The 19,407-nt window shown below is 46.3% G+C and overlaps 1 protein-coding gene across 10 annotated transcripts in view; it reads left to right on the plus strand.

Moving 5' to 3' along the window:
- The first annotated feature begins 4,571 nt into the window (after window positions 1-4,571).
- Window positions 4,572-19,407, plus strand: part of MTMR14 (myotubularin related protein 14) — a 52,109-nt gene continuing 37,273 nt past the window's right edge. For 4 of the 10 annotated variants that reach the window (XM_036332076.1, XM_036332078.1, XM_036332082.1 and 1 more), the window contains exons 1-7: window positions 4,574-4,889; window positions 5,722-5,870; window positions 9,698-9,806; window positions 15,316-15,391; window positions 15,673-15,733; window positions 17,620-17,742; window positions 19,012-19,085. In XM_036332076.1, the coding sequence (XP_036187969.1) occupies window positions 4,728-4,889; window positions 5,722-5,870; window positions 9,698-9,806; window positions 15,316-15,391; window positions 15,673-15,733; window positions 17,620-17,742; window positions 19,012-19,085 (754 nt within the window). In that variant the 5' untranslated portion in view covers window positions 4,574-4,727. Of the gene's footprint in view, window positions 4,890-5,721; window positions 5,871-8,160; window positions 8,251-9,697; window positions 9,807-15,315; window positions 15,392-15,672; window positions 15,734-17,619; window positions 17,743-19,011; window positions 19,086-19,407 lie in introns of those variants that run through there. The other 6 variants (XM_036332085.1, XM_036332086.1, XM_036332077.1 and 3 more) reach the window with 5 other exon arrangements.

The following is a 19,407-nucleotide window of genomic DNA, read 5'->3' on the forward strand; positions in this document are numbered from 1 at the left end:
ACCAGGAGGTCATGGTTCGATTCCCAGTCAGGGCACATGCCTGGGTTATGGGCTCCATCCCCAGTGTGGGATATTAGAGAGAGGAAGGGAAAGGAAGAGAGAGAGAGAGAGAGAGAGAGAGAGAGAGAGAGAGAGAGAAACATCAACGAGAGAAGAAACATAGATTGGCTGTTCAGGAATCAAATAGCGACCTTTTGGTGCACAGGACTTCACTCAACCAACTGAGCCACATCAGCCAGGGCCTTAAGCAGTTTTTAACAGTAGTAACCTGCCAGAGATAAATACTGAAGTATTTACAGATGAAATAATGAGATTTTATTTAGAATAATTCTACTGGATAGGGATTGATTAAACATACGTTTGTTGTAGGTGGCAGAAATAGCACCAGGTATTAGACGGGTGGGGTTGAACTTGACCTGGGTTTAGCAACCTTGATACTTGAGTTTTGGCTAGGAAAGAATTCAGAACCAAGACTCAAACTATACGAGGACATCTATCTATATATATAAAAGGCTAGGTGTCCGTCCTTCCGACCTGGAACCTGGATCCTTTGTCCGCTGGAACCAAAGAATGAATCCATGGACAGAAAGTGATATAGCAAAGGTGGGAATTTATTGAAGAACAAGTACAGACTCCCATATGGGAGAGGGAAGAGTCCCATGGAATGGACTCCACCTAGGGAGGGGGAAAAGGGTCCCACTGAGTTCCTTTTCCCTATGTTTTATAAAGGCTACAGTTTCTGTGTCCTGATATCTTCTCTGATTGGTCAATATTCCCCTCCAATTGGTTACTATAGTGATTCCTAAGGCTCTCCTCCCTCATAGTCCTTCCATTCCTCTGGGCTTTCTTCTTTTCCATCTGAATGCAGGGCTTCCTTCTCTTTATTTTGTAATTATAGACCTTACTTGGCTACTTCCAGTTCCCTTGTCTTATGTAAATGCAATTGTTGCTGCTCCCTTGCCTTATGGAGATGTAACTGCACCTGGCTTCCTTGTGTTATGGAAATGTACCTTCTCCCAGCCTGCCATCCCACGCTTTTCCATGGACCCCAATTCTAAAAAATCCCTAAGCCTGCCTATGTTCCCCAAAATTCCTGCTTCAGCTATGATGCGCACTGACCACCAGGGGGCAGATGCTCAACGCAGGAGCTGCCATGATATGCACCGTGGACCTGGCACCCACAAACCAACACGTGGCTTCCCCCAAGTGGGACACAGGCCCCTCCACCGCCCCAGAGTGACATCCCACCCAATTCCAGCCAGTGCAGCCAAGCCCCCATGGCACAAAATGAGGCCCACAGCCCAGCCCCAAAATGGTCGCTATGGGTGCTGGGTAATGATGTCACGTAGCAACGCCAGCTTCTTCACTCTAGTGACTAGCATCCTTGGAGTTTCTTCAGCCCAGGAACACGACTTGCTTTAGCTTGCTTTAGAGCCAGGTGCAAAGATTTTACAGTTTAACCAATTGTTTGTGAAGCGTGTTCCCGTGCCTCATCTCATTTGAGCCTCACAGAAGTCCTGGAGTAGGTAGATAGGAGACTCAGTAGAATCCTATTTTCTTTTCATTAGCAAGACGCGAATAGCGATATTAAAATATTTCTTCTAATTAATTGCCTTTCAATGTGCACAAATTCGTGCACCGGGACACTAGTTTATTTATAAAATTACAGAGGTAGAAGAAGTAATTCATAGAAGAAAAGGGCTGAGGAAACAAGTTATAGAGGCACAGCAAGGGCCCTAGGAGCTTGGGAGTAAGGAAGGTAATGGTGAACCACCTATGGAAAGGGGGAGGGGAAGAGGGGATGGATGGGAAAGGCACTGGTGTGCTCCTGGAAGGGAGAGTGCTCGGGGTCCTCTGTCCTAAGAGTTTTAAAGGTGGAGGCTTTAGGGGAGGTCCCAGGGGAAGATCTCAATAGAATATTCATCGGCTTTTCAGGTGTGTCCTTTTGAGAGGGTTTGAAATGCAGGCAGATAGGGCCGGGGTCCAGTGGAAAACAAAGGCAGGGGCAGACACGGCAGTTTGAGCCAGCCTAACCACAGGAACCGACCAAGCAGAAATAATGTTTCTGGACTCAGAGCGGGAGGCACGGGAAACCAAGGGAGGGCCTGCAGTAAACAAGATGTACAAACACATAGAGACAGAAAAAGTTCAGGATAGGAACAGAGAAAGAACACACAGAAACAGGGAAAGTTTAGGTCCGTTGTTGCGCAAAAACAATTGATGGAGTCAATCAGGTGACGACACACATAGATATCGAAGCAGGCTTGTGGCAAATATGTACCCCTGGACTACAAGGCTTTAATGGGCAGCCCATTCTTGGGTCCCCCTCCCCTTGCCAGAATCTGAGTCTGAATCTGAATCTGCTGGTAATAAATTTTCCACATCTTTGCTTAAATCTTGTGGTCTGTGTAGCTCATTCTTCAGCGTTGTGAGACTCAACCCTGGGAAAAACACCTTGGCTCATCGTTCTGGTTATCACTTTCAAGGACCAGGTCTCCACTGATTGGTTGGCACGAGGGCAAGGGGTCATTATTCAATGCTGGTCCTGAGCTCAGCCATGGCATTGCTTGTCTGGTTTTGCTGCTTTTCTGGGCGTGGAGCTACATACACCTGAGGCCTAAATGTTATCTCTAGGAAGGAAAGGTCAAGGGGGTCCAAATCTCAGGACTAAGGATAAGCTAGGGGAGGAAAGGTCACCCCGGGGGCGAGTCCCACCCTACAATTGTCCTTTGCTGTAGGCACCTGGGCTTTCTGCCCTGTTAACCTTCTGTACTTGGCCCATCGTCCTTGTCCTGCTTATATCTGTCTAACTGCCTACCACAGATGGGCAGATGATAATTACTATTGAAACTGGCTGGTGGATACTTGAGGATTCATTATGCTATTTTCTCCACTTCTGTGAATGTTTGGAATATTCCATTGTGCATGAAAAAAGTGTTCTGCAGAAAACCTCACAGGGTGATCTGATCATAAATTGCTAACTGGGCAGATCATGATGGGCATATAACTTTTTAGTCAAAGATTTATTTTTGCTCTGGCTTTTGTGGCTCAGTTGGCTGGGCATTTTCCCATTCACAAAAATGGTTGCCGGTTCGATTCCTGGTCAAGGGCAAGTACCTTGGTTGCATGTTCAATCCCCAGCCCTGGTCAGGGTACTTGCAGGAGGCAACTATTAGGGTTACCGAAGGAGGTACACACGAGAACAAAAGTGGTAAAGAATTTTATAAATTTATTAGATCATCTGGAGACCAGATGGGCTGAGACCCAAAATAGTGCTAGCACCCAGGGTTGGGGGAGTCAGAGATTTTAAAGGACTCTAGGCGGGCTTTTTCAGCAGGGAATTCTCTGTTTGGGTCCAGATCCTGGGCAAGTCTGGAGGAGAAAGTTACCGGTTTTAGCAAATGGAGTGTGGTCTAAGTGAAAGGGAGTGTAGGTTGGAAAAGGATCTAAAGGTCAGTTTCCCAGGTGAGGGGATATAGATTCAATTATTTGATCAGACCTAACAGTAACCAATTTATGTGTCTCTCTCACATTGATGTTCATTTCTCTCTTTTGCCTTCCTTTCCACTCTAAAATCAACAGAAAAATATCTTCATCTTTGGGTGAGGATTAACTAAAATAAAATAAAATAAAATAAGTAAAATAAGTTTAATCACCCTCTTAAGAGCACATAATCTTGTTAACTATCCTGTAATCTAATTCCAGCCCTGCTTTCTCCCACCTTCAGGTAAGCTTTCTTAAATTCAATCCTTAATTTCAAATTCATAAAAGAAACCACAAAACTCAATTTTCCAGAGTGTTTGAGATCTTGCTTTCCGACAACTGCTGCCAGTTTGGCTCAAATAAACTCTTATACTTTTTTTTTTTTTTTTTTTTACAGGTTTGAACGTTCTCATCAAGACCATAATGAAGAAAAGAAGCATATGGGCTTTTCAATCACAGACTTTCAAACCCAGGCCCTGGACGAGTTTCTCAGTGGTTAGAGCTTGGCGGATGTGCCAAGGTTGTGGGCTCCATCCTGGATCAGGGCACATACAAGAATCAACCAATGGATGCATAAATGAGTGGAACAGTAATCCGATGTCTCTCTCTCTCTCTCTCTCTCTTCCCCCCTCTCTAAAAATCAATAAAAAAAAATAATAATAATGTTAAGCCAGTTATGACTGCGGGGTTTCCTCATTAATGCTAGGGGCACTATAACATCACGGGGACGCTGTAAGGAGCGGTGCAAGCAGAGTGCCTTATGAAACACTGTTTATTGTTACTATTATTACTGTGGTTGCCAACACCAGTTTCCTCCTCTTCCTGTAAAAAGGTTCCTTTCACTCTTACTCTGCTCCTTTCCCGTGGTTCCTCCCTCCTCCTTCCCTCACTTCCCCCCCAGCCCCCGCCTCAATGGTTTAGCCCGGCTTCCCCAGGGGAAACCCCGAGGGGCGGAGCACCAGGTGTCTGCGAGCAGCTCGGCCCCCTCCCCCGAGACCACTTGGATCGCTCCGCGTCTGACCGGGGGCCGGTGGTCGAGGGGCGGGGCGCGGGTCCCGGCCTCCGATTGGTCAAAACAAGGTAAACATCCGGATGCGTGGGGCGGGGCCGGAAGTGGAAGCGGAAGGCGGCAGCTAAAGCGGTTCTGGAGGTTCGGGACTTGGAGCCGCTGCCTCCAGGTGCCATGGGCCGGGCTGAGGCGCGCTGAAGGGACGCGGGACGCTGCAGGGACTTGGGGCTGGGCCATGGCTGGCGCTCGGGGCGCCGCCGCCGCCGCCGCTTCGGCCGGGTCCTCGACTTCCTCGGGCACCCCGCCGCCGCAGGAGCCTGGGCTCGGGGAGCTGCTGGAGGAGTTCTCTAGGACTCAGTACCGGGCCAAAGACTGCAGCGGGACCGGCGGCTCGAGGGTGAGTTCGTAGGCGTCGTGAGCAGGAGCAGGTTCCTGGCTTGGAAAGTCAGGCGGAAAGGCTGAGGTTAGGGGTCCGAGGAAGGAGAGGTCCCAGGGCTTGGATCCGGAGAGTAAGGGTCGGTTTAAAAGCCGAGGAAGGAGGAACAGAGGTCAGTCTGTGGCAGGGAAGAAAGTCCTTTGGGTTTGAGACAAGGGTTTTGGTGGTCGAGGATCAGAGTGAGGAACTGAGGAGGTTACTCCCCTGCACCTGGCAGGGACAACATATTTAAAAAGTCTAACCCCCAGGGTAGGATAAAAAAGAGTCTAGACTGTATTCCTCTGGTTCAAAGGTCAAAATGAAGGAGCTGGAGCAGTGGGGCTGAATGGAGTCAAGAGGTGAACCATGTTGCCTCCTTATGCTGCCTCCTACACAGCCTGACCTAAGTGCAGGCCCTTCCCTCTCCTTCCCCTATAGAGCAGGAGCACAGCCCACACTCTCTCTGGTCCTGTATCAGAAGCAGGCTTCAGTTCTTCTTTTTTCTACCCTTGGAATTCCCTTGGGTCTCATCGCCAGACCTGGATGAAAGCTGTAATCCTCTCCTTCAAATGCTTAACGGTTTAACTGAGGGGTTCAGTGTCCCTCCCATAGTATACCACACCACATTGGTTAATGAGCTACACGTTAGGGCCTGTGACACCCTCCCCCCCAACAGTAGGTCTTTTCCTGGCATTGAATAGTAATCACAGAGGCATATGTCATTCTCAGCGACCACTCCAGGTCATAAACCACCGAATTCTCCCACTCAGAACCCCAGAATCTTCTTTATACTCAGGTCTCTTCCTCTGTGCAGGTTGAGCGCATCGAGAAGAGATGTCTGGAGCTGTTTGGCCGAGACTACTGTTACAGTGTGATCCAAAACGTGAATGGGGATATCTGCGGCCACTACCCCCAGCACATCGTGTTCCTGGAGTATGAAAGTTCTGAGAAGGAGAAAGACACGTGAGCATCATGTGACCAGGGTGGGCCTGTCTGGGGAGGCCTTGACAACTCTTCCCCAGACTTGGGAACTCTGCAGCTAAGCAGAGCACTGGGCTGGTCAGACTTGCTTTCCCCAGGTGGTAAGCCTAATCCACATCTTTGTTTACTTCATGGTTTGATAGGTAAGATTGGCAAGGCAGCATGGCATACAATGGTGGAATGGAGGTAGGGAGTCACAGCCCTGGACTTCCATTTCACTCCCACTCTACAGCAGCTAAATGTCCTAAGACTGTTGACCTCACACCTCATCTCTCTGAACCTGTGTCCTTTTTTAAGGGAATGTGGATAGGAGGTGTGCTTTATCAACATGCTTTATAAGCCTGACTGAGGTCCGGAGTCTGATTGCCTGAGTTTACATGCTGGCTGCCTTATTTGATGGCTGTGCAACTAACTTGGGCAAGTTACTTACCTTGTTTGTCTGTTAGTTTTCTTACTGGTAAGTGTACCTCTTTAGAAAAGTGGCTAGTGCGCTCTCTGATGAAGAATGTGGTTATTATAAGCCTGGCATGTTTGTTGTGAGAATTAGAAATAAGGGCTACCATTTATTTAGGGCCTATCAAGGTCTAAGTGCTTTCCTACGAGAGCAAACATAAAGCACCTGGCACAGGCTACAAGCTGTAAGTGGTCAGTAAATGGTAGCAGTTGTTTGACAGTAAAAAATAATCACAGCATTTAGGCTCTAGGAAGTGCTTTATGCCAATCACAAAGTTTGTTCCCCTAGTCTCCCTGCTTGTTGCGAATGTTAAGGGAATTCTGGGAGCTGTTTTCAGCAATACTATGAAAGCCTGACCCCATGATTGCAGCTGCAGTAGAGTCATGCTGCAAAGTGTAGCAGGCCATCCCATCCATCAGTGCACCCAGAGCCTGGCTAGAGACTCTGAATCAGTCAAAATCACAGCATAGCAAGGTGCTCCAGTGATTTATTTGCACATTAAGGTTTGAGAAATGCTATTGTAGGCCTACCAGCACGCTGGTGTGTGTTTGGGAAGACCCCATGGTGGGGATTTTTTTCAGCTGGAATTGGAAGGATGAGTAAGGGTGCCCCTGAAATGTCCTTGGGGACCAGCTGGTACAGGGTCCTGCTCATCAGGCCAAGGAGAGTGGATCTGAGGGTGTTAGTGATTTTATTTCCTAGCATCCCCTGAACACTCATTACAATCACAGATTCTAGGACCCCTGAATCAGATTTTCCAGAATCTACATTCTCAGATTGCTCCCTAGATCAGTCTTACATATGCTATAGCCTGAGAACCACTGCTGTGGGCCACCAGAAGTCAGAGAAGGCTTCAAGCAGAACAACCAGTTTGGAGGAGTTAAGGATAAGCTTTCGCTTTCTCATCTGTAAAATGGGATGTCCAAACCAGCCTGTAGCAGCAGTTCTCTAGGAACTCTGCTTGGTTGCCTCACTGGAGCTTTTCTGGGAAGGAAATAAGTTTAGTGCTGATTCATTCTAGCCCTTAAAGAGAAGGAAATTAACGTTTGTCAAGTACCTGTTATTTGGCACATGTTAAGAGTTTCAGACACTAACTCAAGTCTTGAAGTCACCTCGTGAAGAGGATAGTATCACCTCCATTGTACAGAAGAGGAAATTTATTTTTTTTATTTTATTTTTTTAAAATATATTTTATTGATTTTTTATAGAGAGGAAGGGAGAGAGATAGAGAGCTAGAAACATCGATGAGAGAGAAACATCGATCAGCTGCCTCCTGCACACCCCCCACCGGGGACGCGCCCGCAACCCAGGTACACGCCCTTGACCGGAATCGAACCCAGGACCCTTCAGTCCGCAGGCCGACGCTCTATCCACTGAGCCAAACCGGTCTCGGCGGAAATTTATTTTGATATTTGTAAAAAACATGTATTTTTATTGATTTCAGAGAGGGAGAGAGAGAGAGAATGTCAATGATAAGAGAATCATTGATTGGCTGCCTCCTGCAAGTCCCACACTGGGGATCGAGCCTGAAACCTGGGCAGGTACCCTGACGGGGAATTGAACCGTGACCTTCTGGTTCATAGGTCAATGCTCAACCACTGAGCCACGCTGGCTGGGTCAGAAGAGGAAATTTAAACCCACAGACATAGTTAGCAGAGTGGGATTAAAAGCCAGGTCTTCTTCACACTGCTCTGTTCCTGTCTGCCTTTTTTTTTTCTGCCATCATCAGGGCTTTCCCACCTTGTCTAGCAGAGTGTTACCTTTCAGGCCAGGGCTACTGTGGTACATTCCTTTACTTGGAGTTGTTACTGGAGTTTGTTTCTACTTTTCACTCCTTGCAAGGACTTGAAGTGATACTGAGTGGGTGATGCCTGTTGGTTGAAGAGAAGGGAATACATGCATGTTTAGGTGGGAAGTAGAAAATTTTGCTTCTTTACATATTTGGCTTTGGTGTTAATATGACACTAATTAGACTGAGTTACACAGGGTAGAACTGGATTAAGGAAGTGGTTAAGTCCGCTTAACACATCTCCCCACTTTAGCCCATGATCTGGGAATAGAAGCCTGGGCAGGGATCTCTGAACAGCCAAGACATAATGTTTATCAGCAAGTGTTTGTTGAGCTATTGCCATGTGGCAGATCCAGGGGATCTGTTTGAAGTCTTATCAGGTAGATGAAGCCCCTATCTGTAGGTCTAGTGGGTAACACAGGCCAAAAAATAAGCAATGACAGTATAATGAGCCAGAATTAGGGAAGTACAGATGAGGCATTGGGGGTAGTTCTGCACCCATTTCCATTGTGTGTATGGGGGTGGGGGGTTTCCTCACACCACCAATTCTCAAGACACCAGTTGGGTATCCTACAGTTCAACTCAATAATGACTCTACCCAGAGATGTATCAGATTCCATAGGGTAAAGACTCAGTCCTGCAAAACAGACATAAATCCACAAGCCTACACTTACTCATTCAACTATGAGTCATGTGCCAAACAATTCAGTGCTTCGCACTGTAAGGTAAAGATGCTAAGGCCAAGAGAGAATAAAAATAAAAACAGGAACTTTGGAATAGAAACCAAGTTGGTTCTTTGAGTAGGGGAACCAAGAAAATAAGCCACCAACTAGCCTAACAAGTATAAATATGCCTGTCTCTACATTAAAAGGCTGCACAGAGCCCCTAGGAGGGAAATGCTGGCATGCTCTCCACCCTGGTTTTGCGGAGAGTGTGCTCAGTGGAAGGACTCAATCTGGGAGAATCAAATGTATTTAGAGCACAGAGGGAGCTGCTGGTGTGAGCTAAGGGAGAGTCAGTGGGGGATCTACTGATTTCATACGATTTGAAAGGGGTGTGACTTGCTGTCACTCATTACTATACCTGACTCTTTCTAGAAGCTCCCTTACCAAACCAGTGCAATAACTACTATACTTCTCAGTGCCAGAAATGGCTTCTGTTTCACTCTCTGTCCCAGAAAAAATGGCCCTGTGTTTTCCAGAGGGTCCCCAGAGCACCTGTTATCTTACTCTGGGAGGAAAAAACTAGTAATCAACATTCAGTTTGTTGTGTATATTTCTGTATTTTATATACCATGTCTTCAGAGTAGCTGACTTCTTTTTTTCTCATTTTAAAGGTTCTGAAATCAGGATGACTTAAATTTTAATACCTATGATATAGCATTTTTTTCTTTTCCTGAAAAACATAATCCATGATCTGGAATTTAGGGATTAGAGCACTTACTAAATTTCAAATGAGTATTCACATACACATGCAGACCTAGCATGGGGTCTTTGTAAAAACAAGCGTACACATGCATGCCCCTTTAGAAACCAGCCTGACCTGCCTCTCTTGTCTGTGCGTTAGGTTTCAGAGCACTGTGCAGGTGAGCAAGTTGCAAGACCTTGTTAACCGCAGCAAGATGGCCAGGTGCAGAGGACGGTTTGTCTGCCCAGTGATCCTGTTCAAGGGCAAGGTAAGACCACGCCATAGCCTCACACTCCCTGAGACCCGCTTCTGGGGTAACTGGCTTAATGCAAAGTGTAGGATAATTTTGTTTTTGGCCTTTGCCAGCCAAGTATTGGTGGTTACTGGGTGCCTGGTGCCGGCCAGAGAAACAGGCCAATTCTGATAACCACCTTCAAGAATCAGTCTAGGGCCTGGCCAGTGTGGCTCAGTGATTGAGTGGCAACCTATGAACCAGGAGATCACCTTTGCTTGGGGCATATGCCCAGGTTGCTGACTCGATCCCCATTGTGGGGCATGAGGAGGTAGCTGATTGATGATTCTCTCTCATTGTTGATGTTTCTCTCTCTCTCTCTCTCTCTCTCTCTCTCTCTCTCTCTCTCTCTTTCCCTTCCTCTCTGAAATCAATAAAAATATATTTAAAAAATAATAAGTCTAGGTAGGGAAGGGGTAGTCACACCAGAGTACCTCCCCCTGTGTTCTGGAGCCAGACTGCCTAGGTTCAGACCTGTCTGTGCAAGGCCATTTTCTCCTCTATAAAATGGGAATAATAATCATGCCTACATCAAAGGTTTATGGAGTCGATTAGGTCAAGTCAGTTATTACATTATTGTTTATTCATTTTTTCAATCATATAATTCATTAAGTATTTATTAAATGTGTACTATATCCCATGCACTGTTTCAAGCCTTAAGTTACATCAGTATTAGACATCCTTACCCCCATGGAGCTTATATTCTAGTGACTATTGTTAATTTGACTCCCCAATACGTTCTCATTTCACCTTTTTATAATTCTTTGACATAATTGATATTCTCATATTGCAGATGAGACTCAAAGAGGTTAATAATTTCCCCAAGTTTACTTTAAACAACTAGAGAGCTGGGATTTGAACCTATCCCAAAACTTCTTCAGGCTACCACACTAATTTAGAGTCACAAGGTGTGGTGTAAGAGGAACTCACCAAAGAGGGGCAGCAGTGTGGACTGGCCGACTATGCCTCATTAAGGGAGGAGGACTTAGTTTGAGAGCATTGGGAGATAAGCAGAATAATAATTGGCAGGAGGAGTGGGAGGGTGTTCCAAGCAGGTGATGTAGCACAGGAAAAGGCATGGAGGCAGGAACAAGAGAGACCAGGAAACCTCCTGACTGGAATGGAAGGTATGTGTTGGAGCTGATTGAGTACAGGAGGCTGATGCTGATCAAGCTGTTTGCGTTGGCCTGGAGAGCCACTGTGATTCTTGAGCAAATGCAGGACAAAAGTAGCATTTTGAGGAATATTAGTCCAGGAATAGTGAACTTAAAGTAGAGAGCCTAGAAGAGATGAGGGGAACAAGGATGCAGTCATTTAGCAGGTGTCTGAGTGCATGTGCCATAGCTTTCACCTCAGTAGCTTACAGACTCCAGCTGCAGTTACCCAGCATGAGTAGTCCAGGACCAGGGCAGGGCAGTGAGGAGGAGGGATGTTTCTGCCCCTTTGGGTCTTTCTTTTGCAAAATGGGAGAAGGGCAAATGTGAAAGGAGAGGTAAGAAGGGAGATTTAGCCAAGGGCTTCCTTAGAAAATTTTCATGTTCCTGGGAGTTTCCAGAACTCTATTTTATTTTAATATATTTTATTGATTTTTTATAGAGAGAAAGGGAGAGGGATAGAGAGTTAGAAACATCGATGAGAGAGAAACATCAATCAGCTGCCTCCTGCACACTCCCTACTGGGGATGTGCCTGCAACCAAGGTACAGACCAGAATCGAACCTGGGACCCCCCAAGTCCGCAGGCCGACGCTCTATCCACTGAGCCAAACTGGTTAGGGCCAGAACTCTATTTTAAAGATCATTGGTCTACGGAGCATAGTGCTTGTTACTAGAAATTACACAGGATGTACTCAGACCACTGTTTCTCAAAGTGTGTTCCATAGAACAGTAGTTTAAGAATATATTTTCTGCCGAAACCGGTTTGGCTCAGTGGATAGAGCGTCGGCCTGCGGACTGAAGGGTCCCGGGTTCGATTCCGGTCAGGGACGTGTGCCTGGGTTGCGGGCATATCCCCAGTAGGAGATGTGCAGGAGGCAGCTGATCGATGTTTCTCTCTCATCGATGTTTCTAGCTCTCTGTCTCCCTTCCTCTCTGTAAAAAATCAATAAAATATATTTAAAAAAAAAAAAAAAAGAATATATTTTTGAGCCCTGACAGGTTTGGCTCAGTGGATAGAGCATCGGCCTGCAGACTTGGGGGGGTCCCAGGTTCGATTCCAGTTAAGGGCATGTACCTTGGTTGTGGGCACATCCCCAGTTGGGAATGTGCAGGAGGCAGCTGATTGATGTTTCTCTCTCATTGATGTTTCTAACTCTCTATCCCTCTCCCTTCCTCTGTAAGAAATCAATAAGATATATTAAAAAAAAGAATATATTTTTGAAAAGCATTCCCTGTCCTACAAGAATGAGCAATATTGCATACTAGGTTTGGCCTGACCCCCAAGCTCCAGATTCATAAGGTATGTTGATATGCAGACATTGACACAGTAAAGGCTCTGAGAAGTCTCGTAGGAGAGAGGCCTGTGTAGGTTTGTTAGGTTTGGTATTTCTCATTTGTCTGCAGACCATGAGTAAGGAACTTGCCTGAATGCATTTGGGAAATGCCACCCTGAACAGCTTAGTCTAGTGGGGTTGCTGAATAACAGATTGTAGCACTTAACAGACTAAACAGGCCTGTGAGAAAAGAGCCTAAGCCAACTGATTTCAGAGGGAGGGTGTTGAGTTGGAGGGATTATTGAGGAGGCTTTGGCATTCTTAAATCTTTATGAGGGCTTTTCCATTAATCCTGCTCTCTTCCTCTGTACCTTCTTTCTAAGCAGTGATACCATTTTATGCCCCTTCGCTTCCCCTGACTCAGTGTTCACTTAATACCAACTTACGTATGTTTTATTCTAGTTGTGTGTTTGAATGTCTGTCATTTCCCTCTCTCTGCTGTAATCCCTCTGAGGGCAGTGTTCTTGTCTTCCCAGCACCTGGCAAAGTGCCCTCCGGCTTGTACATACAGACTCAACAGGAAGATGCTGCTCTTGGATGTGACAGTAGTGGGCCCTGTGCTAGTTTCTAGGCAGAGAGAGGAGTAAGACAGTTCTTGTCCTCATGGAGCTCAGTGAGTGGGGAAGGAAGACAAGTGAACAGGCAATTGAGAGAGAGATTGGGAAAAGCACAGGAATGTCTTCTGTTGTGAAATGGGGATGTGGTCCTCAGAGAAGTGTGACACTCATCAGGTGCTCGGTTACGAGGGCGGTGGTGGCAGTCTTTATTGCCAGCAGTACTTCAGGGGCAGCTACCTCTACCACGTTGGGGAAGGGGAGTATGCTAAGTGCTTGCTTCCTGCTTCCTTCAAATCTCAGTTCAGTGCGGCTAGTGCAACTGTGGAACTAAATGTTTAATTTAATTTATTTTTATTTATTTAATTAATTAATTTATTTATTTTTAAATATATTTTATTGATTTTTTACAGAGAGGAAGGGAGAGAGATAGAGAGCTAGAAACATCCATGAGAAGGAAACCGATCAGCTGCCTCCTGCACATCTCCCACTGGGGATGTGCCCATAACCCAGGTACATGCCCTTGACCGGAATCGAACCTGGGACCTTTCAGTCCGCAGGCCGATGCTCTATCCACTGAGCCAAACCGGTTTCGGCAATTTATTTTATTTCTGATTTTTATTTCTGTTAACCCTCACCCGAGGATATTTTTCCATTGATTTTCATATATATATATTGATTTCAGAGAAGAAGGAGAGGGAGAGATAGAAACATCAGTGATAAGAGATTCATTGATTGGCTGCCTCCTGTATGCCCCCTACTGGGGATGTGCCCTTGACTGCAATCGAACCTGGGACTCTTCTGTCCGCAGGCCAATACTCTGTCCACTGAGCCAAACCAGCTAGTGCTCCATTGATTTTTAGAGAGAGTGGAAGGGAGCGGGAGAGAGATATAGAGAGAAACATCTATGTGAGAGAAACACATTGATTTGGTTGCTTTCTGCACGCACCCCAGTTTAAATCCAGGTTGCTCTTCTATTACCTCCCCCTTCCCCAGGCTGCCACTACCTCAGAAAGCAAGAAGTTCCCGCTTACACCCCTTTCCTGTAGGAGCACAGCATTTCCTCCCATTAGCTTACAGGTAGAGAAGGTGAGGCATTGTTTTGTGGTCTTCCTGAGACCCACTTTACATTGAGAAATGGCTTCACCCTCTCTCTCTGTGTCACCTTGCAGCTTCCATTCTCTAGTGTAATCACCCAGCCACCCTGACTGCCACCTCCAGTCTTTGGCTAAACTCTGGGCTGGCTTGCTTCCCCAGCCCCAGTATCTCCTCCCATTCCCCAACCCTACTAGATCTCCTGGAACACAGTTTAATTAAAGATGAAGCCTTAAAATTAGATGCATTGAAGTTCATGCCGGTTGGTGATTTCTAGAATTCTAGCTCTCAAAATACTCCTTCAGTGATGAGGAAAAGAGTAAAAGAATATGTAAGCACATCTGTAGCTACATTTCCTTAATACTGAGAAGAGAAAAGAAATAATATATTTAATTTAAAAAAGCCCCCAAGCTTTTCTCCCTTAATTGGCCCTCCTGCTTCAAAGGTAGCCCACCCAGCACTAAACAGTTCCAGGTAATCATAAGCCCATAGGCTTTGGAGGTAGGTGGGTCTAGATCAGATCTCATTGTGTACCTTACGCATTACTTCACCTGCCTGTGCCTATTCAGCAGCAACAATGTCTGCCCCATCGACCTCAAGGGCTCATGAAAACAGTGAACAGATGGTATAACCACCAAATCTTACCCAAGTACACGCGTGACAACCTCTAAATCTATCAAATAGTAACATCCTGGTGCCACTCGTCTGGGGAGATACCCCCTTGACAGAGGCTGTAGATTACATATAGGCCTCTTTCCAATAGACAGCTGTGGCCTTGATGCCGATAAGGTTTCAATGAGGCCCCTGCACCCGTTTTGCTGGAAGAGTCAGAGGAGCCCAAGTGTTCTTTTGACTGCATACTTCAGAAAACTGTTGATCAAAGCGTACTCACCTCCAGTTACAAGACAAAGCAGTTCTGTGTGGATCGAACGTATAGCATGGTGATTATGGTTATACTTGAAAATTGCGGAGAGATGATTTTTATTTTTCAGAGAGAGAAACAATTTGTTCCACTTATTTATGCATTCATTAGTTGATTCTTGTACGTGCACTGACCGGGATCGAACCCACAACCTTGGTGTATCAGGATGAGCTACCCGGCCAGGGCTAACGAGAGATGAGTTTAAATGTTTTTACCAGAAAAAAAGAAATGCTGATTATGTGACATTATGGAGGTGTTAACTAGCACTATGGTGGTAATGATTTTGCAGTATATGAGAGCATCAAATTAACATGTTGTATACCTTAAACTTACATAATGTCATGTCAGTTATATTTCAGTTAAGCTGGGAAAAACAAAAACACCCAGAAAACCATCTGACCCTGAAAATTCTGTTTCTCTCCCAGCACATTTGCAGGTCGGCCACGCTGGCTGGATGGGGGGAGCTGTATGGACGAACTGGCTACAACTATATTTTCTCAGGTGAATATTAAGCTGTGTCCTCTGTGACTTAAGAACAAGAGCTCAGTCATAGAGAATAGCCACCCCTAGCCACAGTGGCATGTGGGAGCAAGCTGGGGAGAGACTAGGCCTTTTGTCACCCGAGGAGATGTTTGGGATAGAAGACCGCCAGTATATGGGGCATCTGGTGCTGAAAAGACACAAGGGCTACCAGTAGGGGTGGAGCTGGTGGGGGGCAGGCTGGTCAGGACTTCCCTGGGTGGAGCCACCGCCTCAGTGCTGACAGACTGTCTCTCTGGCAGGGGGTGCAGATGATGCCTGGGCGGATGCAGAGGACATCACAGAGGAGGACTGTGCTCTTCGGTCAGTGCCAGGTTGTTATGGGTCTGGGCTGGTGTTGGGGTCGGGTGTTGACCAGTGGTGGCCCTTTTCATACTGATTCAAATTCATCCCTGGTCCAGGTGAGTGGATTGGCTCCCTTCCTCCCACTGCTACGTCCATAATATAGGGTTGTTGAAGTCCATCATGTGGCTTCACACCAAAGCAGACTTTATTGAATATATGAGCAGTCTCTTTTCACCCTGGCTCACATCAGGATCCCAGAGGTAATGTCCTAGTCCAGGCACCTGTGTGTGTGTCTTTAAGCCCTACAGCAGAGGTCCTCAAACTTTTTAAACGGGGCCAGTTCACTGTCCCTCAGACATTCCACACGTGCGCACTGCGGACCTGGGACGAGTCGGCTGCTAAGCAGGACAGGCAGCGGCGGCAAAAACACCCGGCAGGCCGGATAAATGTTTTCGGCGGGCCCGTGGGCCGTAGTTTGAGGACCCCTGCCCTACAGTTTCCAGGTTGTGGCCAGGGTGGTGACGGCCAGCTTGCCGGCCAGGTGTCACACAGCACACTTGGTGCTGCGGCACAGGGCAAGCACTTCAGTACCCACGTGAGAGATGTAGAGAGAAGCTCCATAGCTTTTTGACTAGTGGCATAAGAGTACTTGATATAAACAAGTATCTTAGGTCCTCGCTGGTTTAGGCCAGTGGATAGAGCGTTGGCCTGTGGACTTAGGGTCCCAAGTTCAATTCCAGTCAAGGGCATACAACTTGGTTCCAGGCCCTGGTTGGGGTGTATGCAGACGGCAACCAATTGATGTGTTTCACATCGATACTTCTCTCTGTCTTTCCCTCTCTCTTCCACTCTCTAAAAATCAATGGAAAAATATCCTCGGGTGAGGATCAAAAACAAACAATCAGACAAACAAGTATCTTAGGCCTCCGTAAAGGCAGGAAATGGGCAGGTTCACACTGTTCGTACTTCTTTCCAAATGTTCTTAGAAAACAGCAGTATAGGATATTGTGGAAAAGGGCCTTCGCATGGTCTGCACCACATGGGAATTCTTTAACTGGTATCAAGTGTCTCTGGAATGCACATGAGCACCCTAGTAAGATCAGCTGCCCCACATCATGGCTCAGTCCCTGGAAGGCCTCACGCTGTGCCTGGGGTTCTGCCTGTGAGTCCAAGAGCAGTGGCCTGGCTTGTGCTCAGGAATGTTTGGCTCTTCCCCCGAGATCAGACAGGCCTTCTTCCACAGCATATACTTTTTGGTGAGGAGTCTGCTAGGGACAGCTAAGCAGTGAACATAAAAAAAAAATTAATGGGGACTGTTTACTCATTCTACTTTTGCCTTAATCTGTATGACTGATCAAAAAGGAGATTAAGAAGATTCTATCTTTCTCCTGGCTTCATAGGCCTGCTAAGGAGAAGGAATTCACTTGCTAGTATCTCACAGTCAGTTGATAAGATAGCTTTAAAAAGTCCATCTGCCATCAAGAATTTCAGTCTGTTCCGATATGAGCAAGCCATGGCTAAAAATGGTCATAAAGGTGAAGAGATATAAACTCTAGTGGAAGCTCAAATACTCTATCAGCCATCAGCTTGCTGCTTTTTAGAACTTGGAGATTATTTTGGGTCTTCTGGCTTAATGTCAAGCTGGGCCAAAAAGCCTTTCCCTGGTTCAGGGCTGCAAATTGCTTCTTTGAAATGCATCTCAGAGGAGGTAATCTCTTAGAAAGTCACCTTCTCCATACCTTCTCTAGAACCAGTTTTCCTGTCTTCCCTTCCCTCCATTTTCTGGAGAAGGGAAACAATTTCTTGCCAATAACATCTGTATTTCTTTGAACAAGCTCACCAACCCCCAGTTTTTTTCTGAATGTGTGTGCAGTGCAACTTCTCCCTCTGGCTCTTTGTTTCAGAAGTTCCGACACACATCTTTTTGATAAGGTCAGAGGCTATGACATCAAGCTGCTTCGGTACCTGTCAGTCAAATACATCTGTGACCTGATGGTAGAGAACAAGAAGGTGAAGTTTGGCATGAAGTAAGTACAGGGCACCCACTGTGAAATGGGCAGAAGCGATGTGTTCACAGGCTTTCGGGTTGGTGGTAGTACATAGCGATTACTGAAGGCTCACCACATGTCAGGCCTTGTGCTAAGAGCTTTCTGTCATCCTTTCATTCTACCTTCACACAGCCCTGCAACAGGTTCTAGTGTTGCCCATCTTGCAGGCAGGAAACTGAAGTGCAGAGAGGTTAAATAACTTGCTCAAGTTCGACCAGAGAGTAACGAAGGAGCCAGGAGTCTCTAACCTGTGCTCTGCTGCCTCCTCTGAGACACCCTTGAAGGTTTTCCTTTAGCTCCAAGTTCTACACCATCTCCAATATATCAGAGGCTCTTTTGTAGTGGAGCAATAACAACAGAAATCAGTGTATATTCAATTTTACTTCGCATATGGACCAAAATCTTCATGTGATAAGGCAGAACTTGAAAAATTGGAACCCTTGTGAGAGTGATAAAATTGTAGATTTTCTGAAAATTTTTTAATAATACTGACTTTTAATTTTTTTTTTAAATATATTTTATTGATTTTTTACAGAGAGGAAGGGAGAGAGATAGAGAGTTAGAAACATCGATGAGAGAGGAACATCGATCAGCCGCCTCCTGCACACTCCCCACTGGGGATGTGCCCGCAACCCAGGTACATGCCCTTGACCGGAATCGAACCTGGGACCCCTCAGTCCGCAAGCCGACGCTCTATCCATTGAGCCAAACCGGTTTCGGCTTGACTTTTAATTTTGAGGTTAACCTAGAAAAGAAGGCATACTAAGGTTAAGTTACAGTTCAGCTCTACAGATAGCTGAATATCTCTTATCCCTCCTCCTCCATCTGTCAGGACAGTCCCAAGTCTTTACCCTTCAGATGCTGTTTGTTCTCCCTGTTTAGGAGTGTCCTCAGTGAGTACTGAGGTGAGAGCCCCCCAAAGTTATTTGGCTCTCATCTTACACCACCTTACAGGTTAAAGTGGCTGTGCTGTCTTCACTTGTGGGACTTAGGTGGAAGTTTGTTCTGCAAATTTAGGTTCTGGTTGTGGTTGCTGCAGTATTAGAGGGAGAGTAACCTCTCTCGCTTGATATGTTAGGGTAGGGGCAGCTACATTTCTTAATTGTTCAAAGTAAACACTGCTGAAGGAAATCATTGGTAACTGAAGAGTAGTTTGTTTAGCAAGAGGTTCATTTAAGTTCTTATAATACTCATTGGGGAATGGTGTCTGTGTTGTGATGTCATAACACATTATGTCCTGTCTTGTAGTGTAACATCCTCCGAGAAGGTGGACAAAGCCCAGCGCTATGCCGACTTCACTCTCCTCTCCATCCCGTATCCAGGTAGGGAGTCCTTTCAGGGTCTAGTCAAGTGACAGGCTTCCAAGGACCGGGGCTCTCGGAGGCCGTCTGTAGGCCTTTTCACTTTGTGTCCCAGAGCTTTCTGGGAGGATCTTGTCGGTCAGCATAGCACACCGTGGCTCCCATGCATAGGCGGTTACACTCAGGGTAGGGCACTGTCCTGGAAGAGGCTTTCCACTTGCAGGGGCCCAGAGATTGAGTTCTGGCTCAGGTGCTCAGCTACCATAACCTTGAGCGAGTTACCTCACTCTCTGAGCCTGAGGCTTTCTCAGGTGTCATTTGGAGCTCAGTGCGGCTTAACTCA

This window comes from Myotis myotis, unplaced genomic scaffold, assembly GCF_014108235.1.
Source record: "Myotis myotis isolate mMyoMyo1 unplaced genomic scaffold, mMyoMyo1.p scaffold_m19_p_13, whole genome shotgun sequence".
Taxonomy (NCBI): domain Eukaryota; kingdom Metazoa; phylum Chordata; class Mammalia; order Chiroptera; family Vespertilionidae; genus Myotis; species Myotis myotis.